This window comes from Wallemia ichthyophaga (assembly GCF_000400465.1).
Source record: "Wallemia ichthyophaga EXF-994 unplaced genomic scaffold scaffold17, whole genome shotgun sequence".
Classification (NCBI taxonomy): domain Eukaryota; kingdom Fungi; phylum Basidiomycota; class Wallemiomycetes; order Wallemiales; family Wallemiaceae; genus Wallemia; species Wallemia ichthyophaga.
The window spans coordinates 48114-65345 of record NW_008806290.1 but is presented as its reverse complement, the minus strand read 5'-3'; the positions used below and the strand labels follow the sequence as shown (position 1 = coordinate 65345).

Here is a 17232-nt window from a genome sequence, read left to right as displayed (position 1 = left end):
ATGATGGTCGTTTGGTTTGAGATTGACAGTCATGGTAGCCAAGGTCCTTATAGTCGGTGTGTCGTTAATAAATTAATAGTGTCGGTCTAATAAATTTCGAATAGGTGGAATTCAAACCTTTACTAGTAATTTAATAGACGAGCTCAGAAATCCCAATGACACGCCAACAATACGGGTAATCGATAAATTCGCAATAAACGAGGGATATTCAACGACACATCTGTCTAATGAATTCAAGGAAACTTTATTAAACACTCCTAATCTCACTTATACCCAAGTAAACTTACTCAACAAATCCACTCTCAATTCAATATTTGAGACATTCAATCCAACTCATGTCTTTGATTTATCTGGTGACATTAGATTCGACGTTAATGAGTTACAGCATATTCAATCCACAATCGCTTCTTATCAGCTCGGTTTGATCGCTGCTTCACATTCTATCCAATCGTACAACAAACTAACTTTCCCTTTCTACGAATTCCCCAGCAATCCAGTCTCTGAACACTCCCATCTCCAACCTCAAGGTGGTAGAGGTGTTTGGTGGCATGAATCGTTGCGCTGTCTGTCCACAATTCCAAATCTACCCCTGTCCATACTTAGGATAGGTGTTTGGTATGGTCCTAACCAAATACACGGTAAGATTACACCTAGGGTCATGTGTGGTGACATATATCGTTACTTGGGCGAAGAGATGAAATTTTTATGGGATGGTGATCTCAAATTGAACACCGTACACACTCGAGATGTTGCCAGAGCGTTAGTTGAGCTTGGAAAGTGGAGGTCTAACTGCAATCCACCGCAATCCACCCTCAACGACATAATATCCTACGCAAATGACGAAAAACTCGAGCAATTCAAACTCCCAAGCAGAAAAGCAGTCGGTAAAGCTCCTCTATTCAACCTCGTAGATGATTCAAACGCTACACAATCATCAGTCGCTGAAGTAATCGCCAATGTATTTAGAGTTAAGACTGGTTTCCTGGGTGGACTCGTCTCTACGTTTGCACGAATGGATATTGAGGAAATGATTGATGATGTCAATGAAAAACATATCCAAGCGTGGTCTGAGATGTTGCATCGGAGTAACATACGAGACAGCCCGTTGACGCCATATGTGGGTTGTTATTGACTTGTTCAGCACACGTCTAACACAGATGATAGCTCGATGAGCACTTTTTTAAAAAGAATCCAATCGCTCTTGATCCATCAAAGATCAAGAAGACGCTCAATTTCAAGTGCAAGCATAGTAAACTCACTACCAGCGACATACAAGCTATCGTGGATGGATTCCGCGTACGTGTGGAGTATTTTACGGGCTACTTGTAGTGAATACTGACTGTAATCACAGGATCAACGCGTATGGCCGTTCTACTTTTAATATTCCCCCTAAACAAATTGCAATATTCCCTTTGATTACTAATAAGTATGTCTTCATTTCAAATAAATTCAAATTTCTTGTTTAGTTTGTACCTTCGTTTGTACCTTCCATGCAATGCGTGCGCGACGCTAACGAAGTAGCGCAAACAAACAGCGTGTTGAGATTTATAAAGACAAAGTGGATAGTTGGCTTCGTCGTTCTTATTATTATATTTGACTACTTCTCCGTCACTGTGGCTGTGGGCGTGGGGCTAGTGACCAAGAACCGCGCTGGTGGTTTCGGATTAGGCGTTACGATACTTGTGGTTTTCAACGTGCTATTTTTGATATTCTGCGCTAGTTACGCTGCTATTTTATTCATTCACCCAGGCTACATAACAAATTCATTCATACCAGCGTACCACCCAGGACGAGCAGCGCAAAATAAAGACAAAGATACCGATAGAACTGGTACCAGTAACCACTCCAATCAATCAGACTGCACTACATACCCTCCCACTTTCCGCGTCCAAGCAACTCAATTTGACGCTACTTATTGTTCTCAGTGTCAGCTATGGCGACCGCCGCGCGCACACCACGACCGTCATGCGAACCGCTGCGTGTGGGAATTTGACCATTACTGTCCGTGGATTGGTCAAAGTGTAGGTGGGCACAACCACAAGCATTTCGTTACTTTCCTTTTTTGGTGTGTTGTGGTCCTCTCATTCACAGCGATAGCTTTGGGCGTGAGCTATCCTTCTCTGATATCAGATGAGCACGGTGATGGATTGTGGAGTGGTCGTGGCCGCGGACCCATCATCGGAGCTATAGCAGTGTCCTCCTTCTTCGCCTTCTTTGTAGGTGGGCTCCTCTTCAATCATATCTGGCTAGCGTGCGATAGTGTAAGTTGGAACTTTAATTGTTCACACTCACACTCACACGCTTCAGCTGACAACTTTCGAGGATATGTTCGAGGTGCGCACAATTCGCGCAAGAGATGCATCCATTCTCAGCAAACACTACGATCCGTGGCAGTTGCAAGCGAAGAAAGCGTGTAAAGATCACTGGTACTATGTCTGGGGCAATCCGCGCACAGAGGGGAATTTATGGTGGCTTGAGTCACCTTATCGCAACTGGTGTTTCAGGATGGGCGCCAATCCTCTCGTATGGTTTGTGCCATTCGCTAAACCACACCACGACCTTCTTAATGTTGAGTATAACCCAAGGTTTGACCAGTGGGGCAGAGCAAGGATGCGCAGTGAGTGGCCTGAGTATCTCAGGTAGTCCACTGTGTTTTATACTTTTAGCATTTTTATTATTGCATAGATTGTGTCATATATTTGTAATATAAGTAGCATGTATCAACGAGAAAAAAAAAAAGCGAAAGGAAGAAAAAAAGAAAGATATTGTAATGCAAATCCGAGATGATTATATTTATATTCCTATCAGTATTCGTATGACTCCATCAGCCAACCCTTTAGCCACAGATGTTTGGATACATTCTGTTGTCAGGGTTCTGAGGAATAATACCGAGTTCGAGCAGTCTACTGTAGTTCCAATCGGCGGCATTGCTGTTGGTAGTTTTCCAAGTCCAGAAGAAGTATCCAGAACCTCTCTCGAACGAGTTAATCTGAGCTGAAGGTGTGGTGTGAGAAAGTGAAACAACCGCGACTGAGACGAAACCCACCTTCATAGAATTTTCTCAAGAAGGTTCTGTATTGCTCTGGCCAATCAGCGCCGTTATTAGCATGGAAGTAGTCGCATCCGCCCTGGTAGTAACTACCTGGGTAAGAACCTTCCCATCTGTTGAGATCACCATCGCGGCCATTAAGGTAAGTAGCGCAATCAGTTCTAGCCAAAGTGAATTCACCGCAAACTGTCCAATGCTGAGCGAGTGAGTGTCCATACATATCTGGACCGTAGCCACAAGCATGGCTGATACGTTCATCGTCGCCCCTAGCCAGCTCTGAAGGAGAAAAGACCTGATACCTATGAACATCCATCCAGACATTCTCGAACTGTGGGGAAGTCATGAAACCATCCCATTCGTAAATTTCTTCGAAAGCGTCGTGAAGGCCAACACCCATAGCCGAACTCTGTTCATTTATGCGGCCATAGCCATCGTAGTAGTACTGGCGGACGACCGGATCGACGGCGGTGCTTGCGAAAGAGGCAGGCTCGTTGAGCAGCTCAACGACTTCCACAGCACCAGCATACTCAGGCTTGGAGAACTCAGTCGAGAGCGTGGTAATAGCTTCTAGAGCGAGATTAACGTTCTGCTGATCAGTATGCCAGAGCACGTCTCCTTTATGACCTGAGTTATCGAAACCGTTTTGGGACTGGCGAGCGGTGTGTAGATCAATCCACACGCGCAGACCAGCATCGCGCGCCCATCCAACTACCTCCTTCAGTTTGCTTAAACGGCCGAAATCGTAGAAAGGTTCATCGGCAGTAGGGTTGATGGCGAAGTGTGGGAATGGAATGCGGACGGCGTTGAGACCAGCTGCGGCGATCTGCGTGAGATCATCTTGCGTTATGAAAGTGTCGAGGTGGTTTGTTATCAGTTGCTCGGCTGTCCCAGAATCTACATACTGTCCGAATGTAAATTCGTCTATCACTCGGCTGTCACCAGTGCTGTCAAATACTTGCGGCGTGATCCATGGCTCTAATACAAACAAACCTATAGAGTATGGAGTGTGAGTTGGTGCGGGCGCGGAATATTTTCACAAACCTCCGAGATTCACTCCGCGGACTAAATCTCCCACTGATCGTTTCTGATGTGGTAGTGAAGTACCTAAAGCCATAAGAGCTGCTAAAATTGTACTTGTTGATATATATTTCATTCTTGTATGTTTGTGTCTTCGTGTCTTTGTGCGTCTCTGTATCACTGTGTTTGTTGTAGATAAGGAAGAAGTTTACCTTAAATAATTGAAATGAATCGGCTGATTTAATTCATGGAACCTATTCTCATGTTTAATTCATGTCCCTCTAATAGTGGTCAGGAATGGAAAATTTTGACGCGTTTGGAAGGTGATCATTAGTAAATCTACCTAATTTGGTCAAATGTTCATATTGCAAAGTTTTTTCGCTCGCCGAGACAGCCACTACGCTTAATCATAGCTACTTCTGGCTTCATTTGTGCTGTGCATTGTGGAGTGAATCTGAGAAATGTGTCACATACCTCGTTCTAGATTGCCGTGGTGTTGGAATGATGACTATTCTTACTGCGCATGTGATGGTTCATCTTAATCATATTTATTGAATATGACCCGCTTATTGTTCTATGCATAGGGGTGTGTGTCAGGTGCACGCACTCGGCGTGAAAACCCCTATATAAACAAACGCACATATTATTGCAGAAATCATTGCACAGTGGTATTGCCGATACTATTGCACACAATAATACACATCACACAAAACACTTCTTAATCATTGTAAAATTATATAATTTCATCTTTATCTAGAAATAAGTCGAGAAAGTGGTTTAAGAACTTTTTATACTCTAAGCACCAACGAGATTTGGTGCAGTGTTGTAGTATTTGCCCTCCTCAGGCTCACGACCACGGAGATAAGCAGGCTCAGTGCCCTTGTAGTAGACATCAGACCAGAAGTCATCCATTGAAGGCTCAGGTGATTCCTTAGCCTCATTGACAGCTTGGTCAACTTCTTGCTTAGCGTTTTTGTCAATCTTCTTCAATTCCTCCTCAGACATGACATCCCACTCAAGAAGTCTAGCTTTGAGACCGTTGATAGGATCTCTGGTGGATCTCATTTGTTGAACCTCCTCTCTTGATCTGTAAGTGGTACCAGGGTCAGACATGGAGTGTCCACCGTATCTGTAAGTAACCATTTCCATAACAAGAGGACCCTTGTGATCGATTGCCCACTGTTTAGCGAATTGAGAAGCTTGGTAAACGCTGAGAATGTCCATAGCGTTTACTTGTAAACCAGGTATAACGTCACCACGCTTATAGTATTCAACGTTCATTGAAGATCTAGCTGCGCTTGTACCCATACCGTATTTGTTGTTCTCACAAACAAATACACAAGGGAGATTCCAGAGTTTCGCAATGTTGAAAGCTTCAAAGACTTGACCTTGGTTTGCAGCACCATCACCGTACATGGAGAAGGTTACGGAAGGGTTGTTGAGGTATTGTTGAGCAAAAGCGATACCAGCGCCGACAGGGACTTGAGCACCGACGATACCGTTACCACCGAAGAAGGTAGGAGTGAAGATGTGCATGGAGCCACCTTTACCGTTTGACATACCATCTTGTCTACCGAGTAACTCAGCGATGACGCCTTTAATCGAGCCACCGCGAAGAACAGCGTAAGGGTGGCATCTATAAGCAGTAATCAAACGATCCTTGTCTGTCATAGCAGCTTCCATACCGACGGCAACAGCTTCCTGACCGATAGCCAAGTGACAGAAACCACGAATCAACTTGGCCTTGTAAAGTTGATCAGCGGCTTGTTCCATACGTCTCATAGTGGTCATTTGGCGGTATAACTCAATGAGCTGATCCTTTGTAGTTTCAACTTCGAGAGAAGGGAGCTGATCGAGGAGGTAGCCATTGAAAGCGTCTTCATGAAGTTGAACTTTGAAAGGCTCACTACCTTTTGAAGGTAAGTCTGATGGTTTTTCAGCGCCCATAGCGGAAGAGGAGACGTGGCGAAGTGAGTGGGTGATTGGCTGAGATATAAATTAATAAAGGAACACTAGAAATATTCAAGTATCCCACCTTGTTCTTATTAGCCACCACGCTCACGCTTCTAAGAGTTCTTGTAAGCATCTTGTTGGTTGTGTGAGTTGAAGAAGATAACAAATAAAATTTGGAATAACGCAATAACTAGTAAATTAATAGGGAATATTTTATAATTTACTAGTAATTATTTGCACACTCATCTCCCACCACAACACCCACGACCGCCATGGCACGCAGATCACGCGAGAAGAAGAACAGAACACATAAGAAAGGTGGATTACTATCACACGCACCTGGTAGTGAAGAGAATAGCTCTTTTAAAATTCCAAAATCATTCGTTATCAAATCTGGCGATGTAGGCAAATCTATAAATCAATTGGTAAAGGAAATACGTGGTGTACTTGAACCAAATACCGCTAGTAGATTGAAAGAGAGGAAGAAGAATAAACTTCCTGACTTCTTAGCCTTGACGAGTACCCTTGGTTTGACTCATATCGTTATTTTCACTAGATCCGCCAATCATGTCAATATGCGCTTAGCACGCACTCCTAAAGGTCCTACTTTGCACTTTAGAGTCGAAAGATATTCTTTGATGAGTGACTTAAAAAATTCATCAAAACGTATCGGAAATCTATCCAATACTCATAATGTTCCTCCTTTATTGGTGTTGAATGGCTTTGAGAGTGATAGCAAGCCACATAAGCTCATGACTCAGCTGTTTCAATCTCTTTTCCCGCCTTTAGACGTTTCAAACTTGCCATTATCGCAAGCTAGAAGGTTGTTATTGCTATCTTATAATGCGTCTACCCGTACAATTGATATGCGTCATTATGAGATCACTGTAAAACCTTATGGTGTTTCTAAGCGCGTTAGGAGAGTCGTTCCAGGTGCTAGCACTGCAAATAAACTACCAAATCTCTCAAACGTTCAAGATATATCACAATACATTCTCAATCAGGATAACTCTGGATATGAATCAGCAGCTACTAGTGACTCAGAAGTAGAGTCAGAAGTAGATGAAACAGGTCAACCAGTTAGAGTAGTTCAATTGGCAGAGGACTTCGTTGGTAGAGGGAACAAAAAGGATGAAAAGCGTGCTATCAAGTTGAAGGAGATTGGACCAAGAATGGAATTGAGTTTGGTTAAAATAACGACAGGATTAGCAGGATCTCAACCAAAGAAACATGGATTGGGCGGCAACAATGAAGGTGAAGTATTATTCCATGAATACATCAACAAATCAAAGAGAGAAGTTAAAGATTTGGCTAAAAAACATACAGAAAGAAAGGCTGAAGTTGCAAGACGAAGAAAGGAACAGGAGGCGAACGTGGAGAGGAAGCGTAAAGATAAGGAGGATAGAAAAGCTAAAGGGGAGCAAGTAGAAGAGGAGGATGAAGTAGATGAGGAGGAAGTGGATGATGAATTTGGAGAAATGGGTGACCCAGAAGAAGATCTTGAAAATTTGGACTTTGATGAGCCAAGTGAGGAGGAAGAAGAGAGTGAGAGTGAGAGTGATGTGAGTTTATAGAGTATTTCAAGAAGATTAAGACTAACAATAAAAAGGATAATTCATCGAATAAAAAAGCAAAAACTTCATAGATTTAGACTCCTTTGAATTGAGACCTTCATGTAAAATAAAAAATCAAAAAAATCAGGAGAATGACACTGCAGTTGAAATATATAGAATTAAATGAAAATTTAGGATTAAAGAGTGAGTTTAAATGGTATTTCTGTTGGGGTCTTTGCTGATCAAAACTCGGTAGATGAAACCAAGGAAGAATGGGATGATGACTTTGAATTTGATAAGAAATCGATTAGAATAAATGAGAATACTAAAAACTCCGAATGGGATGAGGATATACAGAAGTCTGATTACACTCAATCAACTCTATTCGATAGCAATTCAACTAAATCGAATTCATTGAAATCTTTAATTGAAAACAATCAACCACCTACGAAGCATAGCTCACTCACTCCACCTCCCACTTATACACACAAACACACACGTTTAAGAAGAAATAGTCTAAGTGACCTACGCATTCCACAACGCGTCAAAGCAGCTCAACAAGGCTTGAGAGTTCAATTGGGCTCTGTACGTGAATTCGCTAAAGGTGTGGATGAATTGAGACAATTGAGCAACACACTGGAATCTATTAAGAATAAAATACCTTGGCCATCAATTGAAATACCCGCTCAATTAAAAGATGAATGCACTTCTCTTGATTCAATTTACTCAAATTCCTGGGATTCTGCTAATGTTCTCATTCAACTCGCTTCTGGTTCTGGCGTTGTGCCTATCGATAATAACGATAACAACAACTCAGACCTTCCACGTTCACTATCCACTTCACCTGCTCATCTCAACTCTTTCTCTGATCATCACAACAACCGGACACACTCACATAAAGCAGGTGACAGCCTCAATGATAGACAACTCGATATACTCAAAACTATGCTTCAGTCTTCTCCATCCAAAAACTTAGACACAAACACCAAAACCAAAACAAACTCAGACTCCCCTCCATCCACTCCCCTCACACGCAAAACACATCCTTCCAAACTTCGTAGAGCCTCCCGAGCCGGACTGAACAGCTTCAAAGATTTCTTCAAACAGTTTGTCGGTTCAGGTTCGGATTCAATGGAGACGCCGACGCCGTCGCCTACACCGACACCGACAACAGCACAGAAATCGACGAAAGATACGAGACGGGAGCAGCGGGAGCAGAATATCAGAGTATCCCAAGAAAATTTGGCATTTCCATCCACACCGCCTGAAGAAACGGACACACCAATTCAGATACCACAGAAGATGCATAGAAAAAGACCGTCTATCGCTCAACTATTCACACGCAAAGCTTCTTCTGTCTCTTTACAACGCAAGCCGTCGTTTGATTCGACGAGACCTTCTGTCACTCTGAGAGAGAACACTATACCACAGCGAGAAGGAGAGACAGGAGAGGCAGACGCAGCAAACACAAGAGACAAAAAGAACTTGCCGAAAGAGCAAGTCACTCCATTACAGACGCCGACAAAACCCAAACGACTCACTCACGAATCACGCTCATATTCAGAAAACTTGTCTACACCAAAAGCGAGAATTAGCTCGTATAGAGAAAAAGAAATAGAAAGAGAGAAAGAGAATGCGAAGATGATATCAACACCGACACATAACCACATTGAGAATGATCAATCTGATCAAAGCGACGACTGTAAATTGCAGTTAACACCTGATGCTCTACCACAGTTACTCGGTCATTTGCGTAACGTAAAAGCTATTTGTCAAGAGTCGCTCGATCAATGGATTAATATACCTACGGCCAAGTAGCAGAGCTGTGCACTTGACATAACATATTCTAATTCTTATTTAATCCTTGTAATAGATTATTATATATTCGAAGAATAGCGTGTATAAGAATAATTATTTGAACAGTTTTAAACTTGAAGTCTTCATTATTAATGTGAATTCTATTATATCGAATATCAAATATATTTGTCTTCTTTTTGGTATAATGTAGATGGTCTTATGTTTCCTATGTGATTTATATAGACTTTCTAATAACAGAATGATCCCCAAGCGTCAAATTCTGAAGCTTTCTTTTTAGCTGGCGCTGGTTCTCCCAATACAGGACGTAACTGAAGAGGGATGAGTTAAATTCTACCTCCAGACACAAACTCACCTTGCCGTCCCTCTTCATCGCCTTTAATCTCTGAGCCTCGACTCTCTGTCTCTGCATCGTCTTTTCCTTTTCCTTTCTAACCTTACGCGCATCCTTACCCTCCTGACTGTAATAGCTTGAGTTGGCAGAATTCTGGCTAGAAGATTGCGAGGAGTGTAAAGAGGGTGTGTCTTTGGAGTTAGTTTTATAGAGCTCTTCTCTCGACGTCTTAGATTTAGTCCTTGTCTCGCTACTCTCCCTACCTTCTCTAATTCCTTTGCTATCCTTCGCCTCTTTACCCGACGACTTGAATTTACTGAACAACTTCCCACGCTTGGAGTTGTTAACGTTAGCACTGCCATTAGAAGACGCAGCTGAGGTAGTCACCGACGTCGCAGCTATCGACGGCGACGTACTACTGAATTGCGAATATGACCTAGTTCTATCGAAAGAAGTCGTAGAGGAGGTCGCTTGCTCTGACACCTTCTCATCGTTTTGATGCCAAGATGACGCAGACAGCAGCTCGAAATCTTGCGGTGTAGATGGACTATCCGTTTGAGGGTATGTAGATACTGACAGTCCTGGTGAGCCTTGTGATCCTGGTGGGCTTTGTGTGACTTGTGTATTATGCATTCCTTGCGTGGCCTGTGTGACCTGTGTGTTTTGAATTCCCGGCATTCCCTGCGAGTGCGATATATCATGTATACCCAATCCCAGTCCCACACTACCACCTTGTCGTGATGGTGCTCTACTATTATCCGTTGATATGGCTGACTCAGTAGCGTGTGGGGAGTAGTTGTAATTATTCGCAAATGGTCGTGGCGATGCTGATGGTGAGTACACACTATCATCCTGCATTACTGACAGATTAGGCGATCTAAATAATGGTGATGTCCTTGCTTTGTTAACGGATCCCACAGATCCCACAGATCCAACTCTCGATACCATAGGCGATGTGAGTGGAGGTGACATTGAATGTGGCGACGGAATTGATGCTTGAGGTGAAGGAATTGCTGACTGTGGGATCGGTTTTTGGTTGTTACGCAATGAGTAATCATTCGGCGTCAACATCGCACCTTGTCTCCTGTTTCTTATTGTCTGGTTAGTGGTCACTGTCGGTGGTGATAGGGATGGCCGTGCTGGCACTTCTGGTGGATTCTCCACTACATTGTGTTCCATTCCACCGTTGGCTACATCGTGCAAATTCATCACGCTTGGTAGATTGATTATTCTCGAAACTCGCTTTGGATCTGCGTTTGGTGACGTTGGTCTTTCCACTGCGTGCGGCTGTTTAGCCACACCTTCAGCAGTGTAATTAGCTTCATCCACTGTAGCAAACTTGGATAGCATATTGGCAAGATGAATTGATGGGTCCTCCTGACCATCTTCAACATCATAGCTTCTTTGACGACCGTACTGATTAGCATTGCTAGTAAATTGAGACGTTGAATTTGAAGTGTGAAGTTGAGATGCACTACCCAATCCAGGTCCGGTATTTGTTCCAAATTGAGCAAAGCGAGTCTCACTGTCATCTCCGCTACCTGGTCCACCTGTCGTATTGAAAGGCTGTTGTGCAGTTCTCTTATTGCTCGACATGACCATTTTAAGTGCACGTATTTGCAACATTCTAGCTCCACATAGTGTGGCAGCTTCATGTATTTGCACAGCTGTTGCTGGTTCTAATTCCACATGCATCGCATGCTTCACATTCCTTTCAAGTGGCTCTAAGCCGTATGTTCTAGAGAATCCCAACAAAGAAGCTAAGACGGGCTGTGCTAGTTGAAGTGGTGTAACCAAAGCAGATGTGTAAAACCATTCTAGTAGAGCTTTAACGACAGTAGGTGATTCAGGAATAGTCAAAGTTTTTGACAATAATCTTTGCTCTGCAACTGAGGATGGATTCTGTGCATGAAGTTGCTGATTGTATGCCAACTTTCTCGCTCTAAACCATGGCCAACGAGCTTCAAGTATTCTTGAGCTGCATGGGAATCTATACTTTTCCCTGTCAGCCTCATTGGTACCTTCAGGAATTAAATCAAAGTCAGCTAAGCTTTCATCCACTAGTGACTGTAATCCGAGTAGTTGGGCGTCCAAACTTAAAGTAACTGGTGGAGGTTGATATATACCGAAGGCTTCCAACTCAACGAAGGAAACGTGATCGAAATTTTGCTGACGGTGGTTATAATCATTCACAAGACTTCTATCACGATTACCCATGACGACATATCTATTGGTATCGCGCCATAGAGTACCTTTGTTCCAAGAACCACTGGATAAATGAGCACCTGGGTCGATACGCTGCCAAACAAAAGAGGACAAATCGAGAGCCCAGATGGAGAAGGTTTGTGAGGTATTTGCGAGGTAAGTACCAGAAATAACCAAATGATTGCCTAATATACTACCAGTTGGAAATCTCAAACCAGGAGGGAGGGAGGCACCTCTCATAAGGCCAGAATGATCAGCTACCGAGAATTCAGTATTTGATGGAGCTTCAAGAACTTCTAACTGTCTCTTTAAATCTTGAAAGTTGTAGTTGGAGTATATGTAAACATCTGAAGGATCGAATTCAGAGCAATTATCAGTGTAAGGGAGGAGATGGAGAATTTCACCGCCAACCCTAATAGTAGAAGGATCAGGGGAGACGACGCGTTGCGGAGAAGAGACAGCCACAGAGCGATAAGAGCCGCATTGGTGATCGTAAGCTCTAGTGTGAAGCCATTGAGTGGAGCGTAAGTCTAAAATGGCAATTTCTTGAATGTACTGGTTGTCTTTACCTTGACCACCAGCTATAATCAAGCAATCGCCTGAGATGGAGCTGAGGTGTGCGTATCTCGGCATAGGGCCATTTGATTTAGTGTAAGAAGGGGAGAGAGAGGTGTCAATTTTAATCCAAGAAAGAGATTTGAGGTTAAGGAAGAAAACGTCATCAAGGACAGCCAATTCGTCATTATCCTTGTATGCCATACCTAAAGGATAAATTAAGTCTTAGATTATCGGAGTAAAAAAAAAAAGGAACGGACCACCAAAGAGAACCAAGTTATCGTTCCAAAGGTCTACAGAGTGGAAGTATCTTTCAGAAGGAATTTGAGAGCTATCATCGAATTGGATGAGATTCCAGCGTAAAGTGTGTAGATCGAGTTTATAGACGTTGTTCGTCATAACACGCTCAGTGACCTTTCTACCACCAATCAAGTATAGCTGGTCGTTAACAATAGTCATTGAAGGTCCCTGGATGGCGTATTAGCACGTATGATGGTGACACAACACCCCACTTACAACTAAAGGCGGCGGAATTGAGCCAGTAGTTGACCTTGGATACGCCGTTAAGTCTGGTAAACTAGCTAAAGCCATTGGAGGTTTCCCTTAGCCTAGAAGAAGCAATCCTTGGTTGATAGTTGGTAATATAGAAGTATACTGGTGGATAAGTGAAGAATATCCGACAATCGAAATGAATTCTAATTCTGTCGTTAAATAGCTCAATAGCTTCACTACAGCTCAATTCACTCTTTTTATTTCATTTCAACTGCGCTCTGGCCCTTGTTGGTTCCTAGTTCTGTAATCTATAATTACTGTGTCAGATCCAATGTGTCAGATCTAGATTATATTTAATTTAATTTTCATCTCCTTTACACAATTCGTTATCTGTTTACTTTTCGCTCTTCTTTGGTCTGTGCGCTGCCCGTCAGCCTTTTGCTCCACGCGGTATTCTCCACACTTACCCTCCCAAAGGCGCGCCAATATCCTTTCCACGGAGCTTTATCTTGAGGATTCTCTCCAGCTTACCCAATATTTGTGGGTTAGGCGTTGCCTTCGATTGCTGGAAAACGTTTTAGCGAGGGAGCAATTGATAAAGATCAGCTTACTTCGTAATCCTGTACAACAGAAGGCTTCTCGGAAATACGCGTTGCAAGATCCTTTTGCGTGAGGCCTGTCGCCTGTCTACCTTGCATAATGGCCTATATCATGCGTAAGTGGGTTTTGACAGATTTGATGACACAACCCACTTTACCAACACCAAGAGATATCTTTGGTGGTGGTGCTACTTCATTCTCTCTGTCCAACTTTACAATTTTCTGATGATCAGTGCCTATTTTCAGCTTTTAGTTGGTGTGGATACGTCTTTGCCACTGTGCTAACCTTGATGACCTTTGTTGGCTTGGCCCATCTTACGATCACCTGCACTACCACCTGATCTCAGGTTTGCTGGTCGCTGATTAGATTACTGTGGCTAGCCCGAATCAAACTCACCATTGATTTCTCCTTGAGTTTTGGCGGTCGTTGGTCTATGAGCTTTGCTGCCGATGGTAATTGTTGGTGCCTAATGATTTTAAGCACATATATTAACACTACAACTCCCACTCACGTCTGACATATTGATTGTTTCGATTGTTTCTATTCACAAGTGGATTTTACTCGTATCCAAAATATCCATCCATAAAAATTGAATTACTTTATCTGTTCGCGAATACATTTTCAAATACACTTACATTTTTGGTTTATTACTTTACATGCATGGTTCGTAATTCTCGACAGCTTTATAAAGCCATTCACATCCTCATTTTATACAAACATTTAAACGATTTAGCTTTTTATTAATGTCTGTCCTGGATATCCTAGCTATCCTGGCTATCCATGCGAGTGACATGTCCCCAATTACGAATGCCGATTCCATGACATGTCTCACCAATTGCCGACATTCTCATTCCTATAACTTGGTAGCCAATTACTTGCAAAGAATCAACAGCAGCATCATAAGTTTCGTCATCAATCAGCTTCCCTTTCCTTTCATCGAGTGAGCCAAGCAAAGAGCGCAATCGCAGTGTGAGCCTATACAGCGCCTTACCCTGCCCTTTCCCTTTATTGCCTGGCAAAGACATTTTGAGTGACAAGTAAAGCATGGCTATAGTAGCCAAATCGTCGCATCTTTCAATCTCCTCATCAATTTGACTATCAAACATATCATCCTTCCCATCAACATCGTCCAGATTCTCAGAAGTCTTGGTGAGCATTCTGAACACCTTCAGGCACTTCAAAGACGCCGTTCTACCACTTAATTGCGCTGCCAAACGCAACGCACTCTCCTTCTTGCCCTGTAATAAAGCCCACATGGCAGCAGATAACATAGACATAGTGTCAACCGTTGGTAGATTTCTTGTAGAGCTCACCAACTGTCCAACAGCTTTGTTGATGAGTTGTACATCCCCTACTGATGCCTTCTCTTGTACCATTTGGGTGAATATTAAACTCCAAAGCTCTTCTAGTGCTAATACAGAGACGCTGCTGGAGATCTTCTGCAAAACGTTCAAGTCGGCTTTCTTATTACTCGCACCCATCGTGCATAGCTGGTGGGCATCTTCGATATCCCTTTCCAATGCTAACTGGACATATCTCGGTTCACTCTCCAAATACATATCCTGCGCTTCTTTCCACAGCTTGCTCGACTTAGTGTGCAGGGCTGCTGTAGCAAGGGCGACTGGAGATTCCCTCATCCCGGGCGAAGTCGAAAGCAGCATATGTGTGTGTAGTCTGTCCATCTTTGAGTGTTCTGTCTTCGGGGGTTAGAAGTGATTGGTATTTAAAGCAATACGCACCCTTCGGCTTGTAAATCTGCTTCTGAGCGCGTTGAATTGTTTCCTCTGTGAACTTTCCACAGCTCACACCAAGACTGCTCTTCAATAGTCGCTGAATGGTCATCCAGCCAATCTGAGCTGCTTGAGTGACAGGATTTCTTTTTAAGCTAGGTAAGAGAGGGTACAGCAACACAAAGAGCGTCAAGCAGATGAGGACTGTCTGGATAATGTCATGAAAATGTGGATGCAGAAGATCAGGAATTAGATGATCCTTCCAATCTATCTCATCTGCCGCTCCCCCTGCAACTGCGCTAGATGGAAGACTGCTCGAAACAACATGTCCCTCTTCAAAGCTTCTACGAAACATATTCTGATGCTGCCACTGTTGTTGCTTTGTGTATGGTTTCTGCAGCAAACTAAAGGACAAGAACATGCCGAGAAGGTAGCGAGGAGCGTTTCCGCCCTCGCTAGACTGTGAATCCTGTGACTCCTGCGATTCTTGCGACTGCAGGTCTTCCGTGCTAGTCTTGGTGTCTGGCTCATCGACCAGATCCACGAAAGCATTATCAGGCGGATCAAAGTCATCCACCTCATCGTAAAGATCTCTATCATCCACAGCTCCCCAGTTATATGCCCATGCTGTCTGCTCTGCCATTGGCAGTTGGGATCTGAGCAGTTCAACCTCGCGCATCAACCTCTGTTCTCTCCCTCTAAGGCGGCGTATGTATTCCGTGGCGCCAATGAGCACAGTCTGTTTGTTGATCTTGCCAGGTACAGCTACTCCTTCAACGTAGAGCGGGGGTGCTTTACGCCGCGAGCTCGTCTGAGGGGGCTGGGCGACCAGAGCTGGTACAGCGCATCGCAGCGCGAGCATGCGCGTGTTTATGTTATTTCTGTAGCGTCTTTCTACGGCGTTGTGTGATGGATTCTTCGGACCACCTTGTCGCGGTGGTGGCGGTACAGGTTGCGGTGGTTTTGGGAACCGTTCTTGGTTGACATCATCGTTAGCAGAGTCCAGGACTTGTATCATATATCACTCACGCTTCTGCGCTTCTGATTTCTGCTTTTTTGTGACTGTGCCATTCTCGCTAGCCTTATCCTTGGCCTTACGCTTGGCTTTCGGTTTAATATCTTCTGCAAGATGATTTTCTGGATAAGGTTGCTCAGGGTAGGCAAATTGCACACCCTGCAAATCCTGTTCACCAGAGAGCATCAATTCCCGGCGAGGATCTACGCCGACACTGTTGCCGATGAGGTTAGCTTGGAGGGACTGAAGGGATTGAAGAGGATCGTCGTATGCGTTGAAGATAGGCTGTGTTTCTAGCCAGCCCTGTAGCTCAGCCGTCTCGCCCAATTCACTCGTGCCATTCGGCGATTGATCGAGTAGAGATGAGATCGCTTCATCGAATTCAGCACTGCTTGAATCCGTATACGGCGGCGTGACTGGTTGAAATGCGCTCTGAAAGTCATATTCCATTCTGATTTATTCTCTCTTCGCGGTTTAAGTACAGGTGCGATCGTCGCCTGATTTCGACTTTTGCTAGGATCAGCCCACTTACGAAATATCGACAGCTCGCTATTTCAACTAAGCCATCATTATCAGAAGCACGCTGACATTTGCATTCTATCATGTTTCACACTTTACTCGTTTGTGCCCATTAACCAATGAAGCTTGATGCGGGAATGACGTTACTAAAACACATCGGTGCATATTATTTAATCTACGTGTAATACTCCGTCAAGAAGTCCTGTCGCAACGGTAACGTTCAGCAGCCGATATCAGGAGGTCCGCGGTTCAAATCCGCGAAGGCGCATAAAGCGCTTTTAGCTCAGGGGTTAGAGCGCCTGACTCGTAAGACTTCTTTTTTTTGCTACCTTCTACAAGTAAAAGAGGAATATGTGGCTCGCGCTTTCTGTTTGTTATGTTTCATGAACCTGGTT

General features: G+C 43.6%; 9 protein-coding genes across 9 annotated transcripts; 4 read left to right on the top strand and 5 right to left on the bottom strand.

Annotated features, from left to right (window-relative positions):
* Positions 1 to 31: 31 nt before the first annotated feature.
* On the top strand, positions 32 to 1381 carry J056_001645 (uncharacterized protein; the record flags this gene model as incomplete). Its single annotated transcript, XM_009271273.1, has 4 exons — positions 32 to 56; positions 105 to 1117; positions 1165 to 1296; positions 1352 to 1381. 4 exons carry the CDS (start codon positions 32 to 34, stop codon positions 1379 to 1381), a joined length of 1200 nt encoding a protein of 399 aa, XP_009269548.1.
* Positions 1382 to 1490: 109 nt separating this feature from the next.
* On the top strand, positions 1491 to 2643 carry J056_001644 (putative S-acyltransferase; the record flags this gene model as incomplete). Its single annotated transcript, XM_009271272.1, has 2 exons — positions 1491 to 2261; positions 2308 to 2643. 2 exons carry the CDS (start codon positions 1491 to 1493, stop codon positions 2641 to 2643), a joined length of 1107 nt encoding a protein of 368 aa, XP_009269547.1.
* Positions 2644 to 2836: 193 nt separating this feature from the next.
* On the bottom strand, positions 2837 to 4163 carry J056_001643 (Glucan 1,3-beta-glucosidase; the record flags this gene model as incomplete). Its single annotated transcript, XM_009271271.1, has 3 exons — positions 2837 to 2994; positions 3047 to 4039; positions 4091 to 4163. The coding sequence occupies 3 exons, from the start codon at positions 4161 to 4163 to the stop codon at positions 2837 to 2839; spliced, it is 1224 nt and encodes a 407-aa protein (XP_009269546.1).
* A 698-nt stretch (positions 4164 to 4861) lies between these two features.
* On the bottom strand, positions 4862 to 6152 carry J056_001642 (uncharacterized protein; the record flags this gene model as incomplete). The annotated part of the gene is made up of 2 exons (XM_009271270.1): positions 4862 to 6052; positions 6102 to 6152. The coding sequence occupies 2 exons, from the start codon at positions 6150 to 6152 to the stop codon at positions 4862 to 4864; spliced, it is 1242 nt and encodes a 413-aa protein (XP_009269545.1).
* Positions 6153 to 6291: 139 nt separating this feature from the next.
* On the top strand, positions 6292 to 7664 carry J056_001641 (Brix domain-containing protein C1B9.03c; the record flags this gene model as incomplete). The annotated part of the gene is made up of 2 exons (XM_009271269.1): positions 6292 to 7581; positions 7629 to 7664. The coding sequence occupies 2 exons, from the start codon at positions 6292 to 6294 to the stop codon at positions 7662 to 7664; spliced, it is 1326 nt and encodes a 441-aa protein (XP_009269544.1).
* A 60-nt stretch (positions 7665 to 7724) lies between these two features.
* Positions 7725 to 9390, top strand: J056_001640 (uncharacterized protein; the record flags this gene model as incomplete). The annotated part of the gene is made up of 2 exons (XM_009271268.1): positions 7725 to 7776; positions 7829 to 9390. 2 exons carry the CDS (start codon positions 7725 to 7727, stop codon positions 9388 to 9390), a joined length of 1614 nt encoding a protein of 537 aa, XP_009269543.1.
* Positions 9391 to 9617: 227 nt separating this feature from the next.
* J056_001639 (Protein ral2) lies at positions 9618 to 13072 on the bottom strand (the record flags this gene model as incomplete). Its single annotated transcript, XM_009271267.1, has 4 exons — positions 9618 to 9698; positions 9743 to 12687; positions 12742 to 12949; positions 12998 to 13072. 4 exons carry the CDS (start codon positions 13070 to 13072, stop codon positions 9618 to 9620), a joined length of 3309 nt encoding a protein of 1102 aa, XP_009269542.1.
* A 295-nt stretch (positions 13073 to 13367) lies between these two features.
* On the bottom strand, positions 13368 to 14093 carry J056_001638 (Putative multi-protein-binding factor 1; the record flags this gene model as incomplete). The annotated part of the gene is made up of 7 exons (XM_009271266.1): positions 13368 to 13389; positions 13441 to 13538; positions 13585 to 13677; positions 13726 to 13808; positions 13859 to 13924; positions 13970 to 14039; positions 14085 to 14093. The coding sequence occupies 7 exons, from the start codon at positions 14091 to 14093 to the stop codon at positions 13368 to 13370; spliced, it is 441 nt and encodes a 146-aa protein (XP_009269541.1).
* Positions 14094 to 14334: 241 nt separating this feature from the next.
* J056_001637 (Sterol regulatory element-binding protein 1) lies at positions 14335 to 16768 on the bottom strand (the record flags this gene model as incomplete). Its single annotated transcript, XM_009271265.1, has 3 exons — positions 14335 to 15266; positions 15313 to 16278; positions 16333 to 16768. The coding sequence occupies 3 exons, from the start codon at positions 16766 to 16768 to the stop codon at positions 14335 to 14337; spliced, it is 2334 nt and encodes a 777-aa protein (XP_009269540.1).
* Positions 16769 to 17232: the final 464 nt, after the last annotated feature.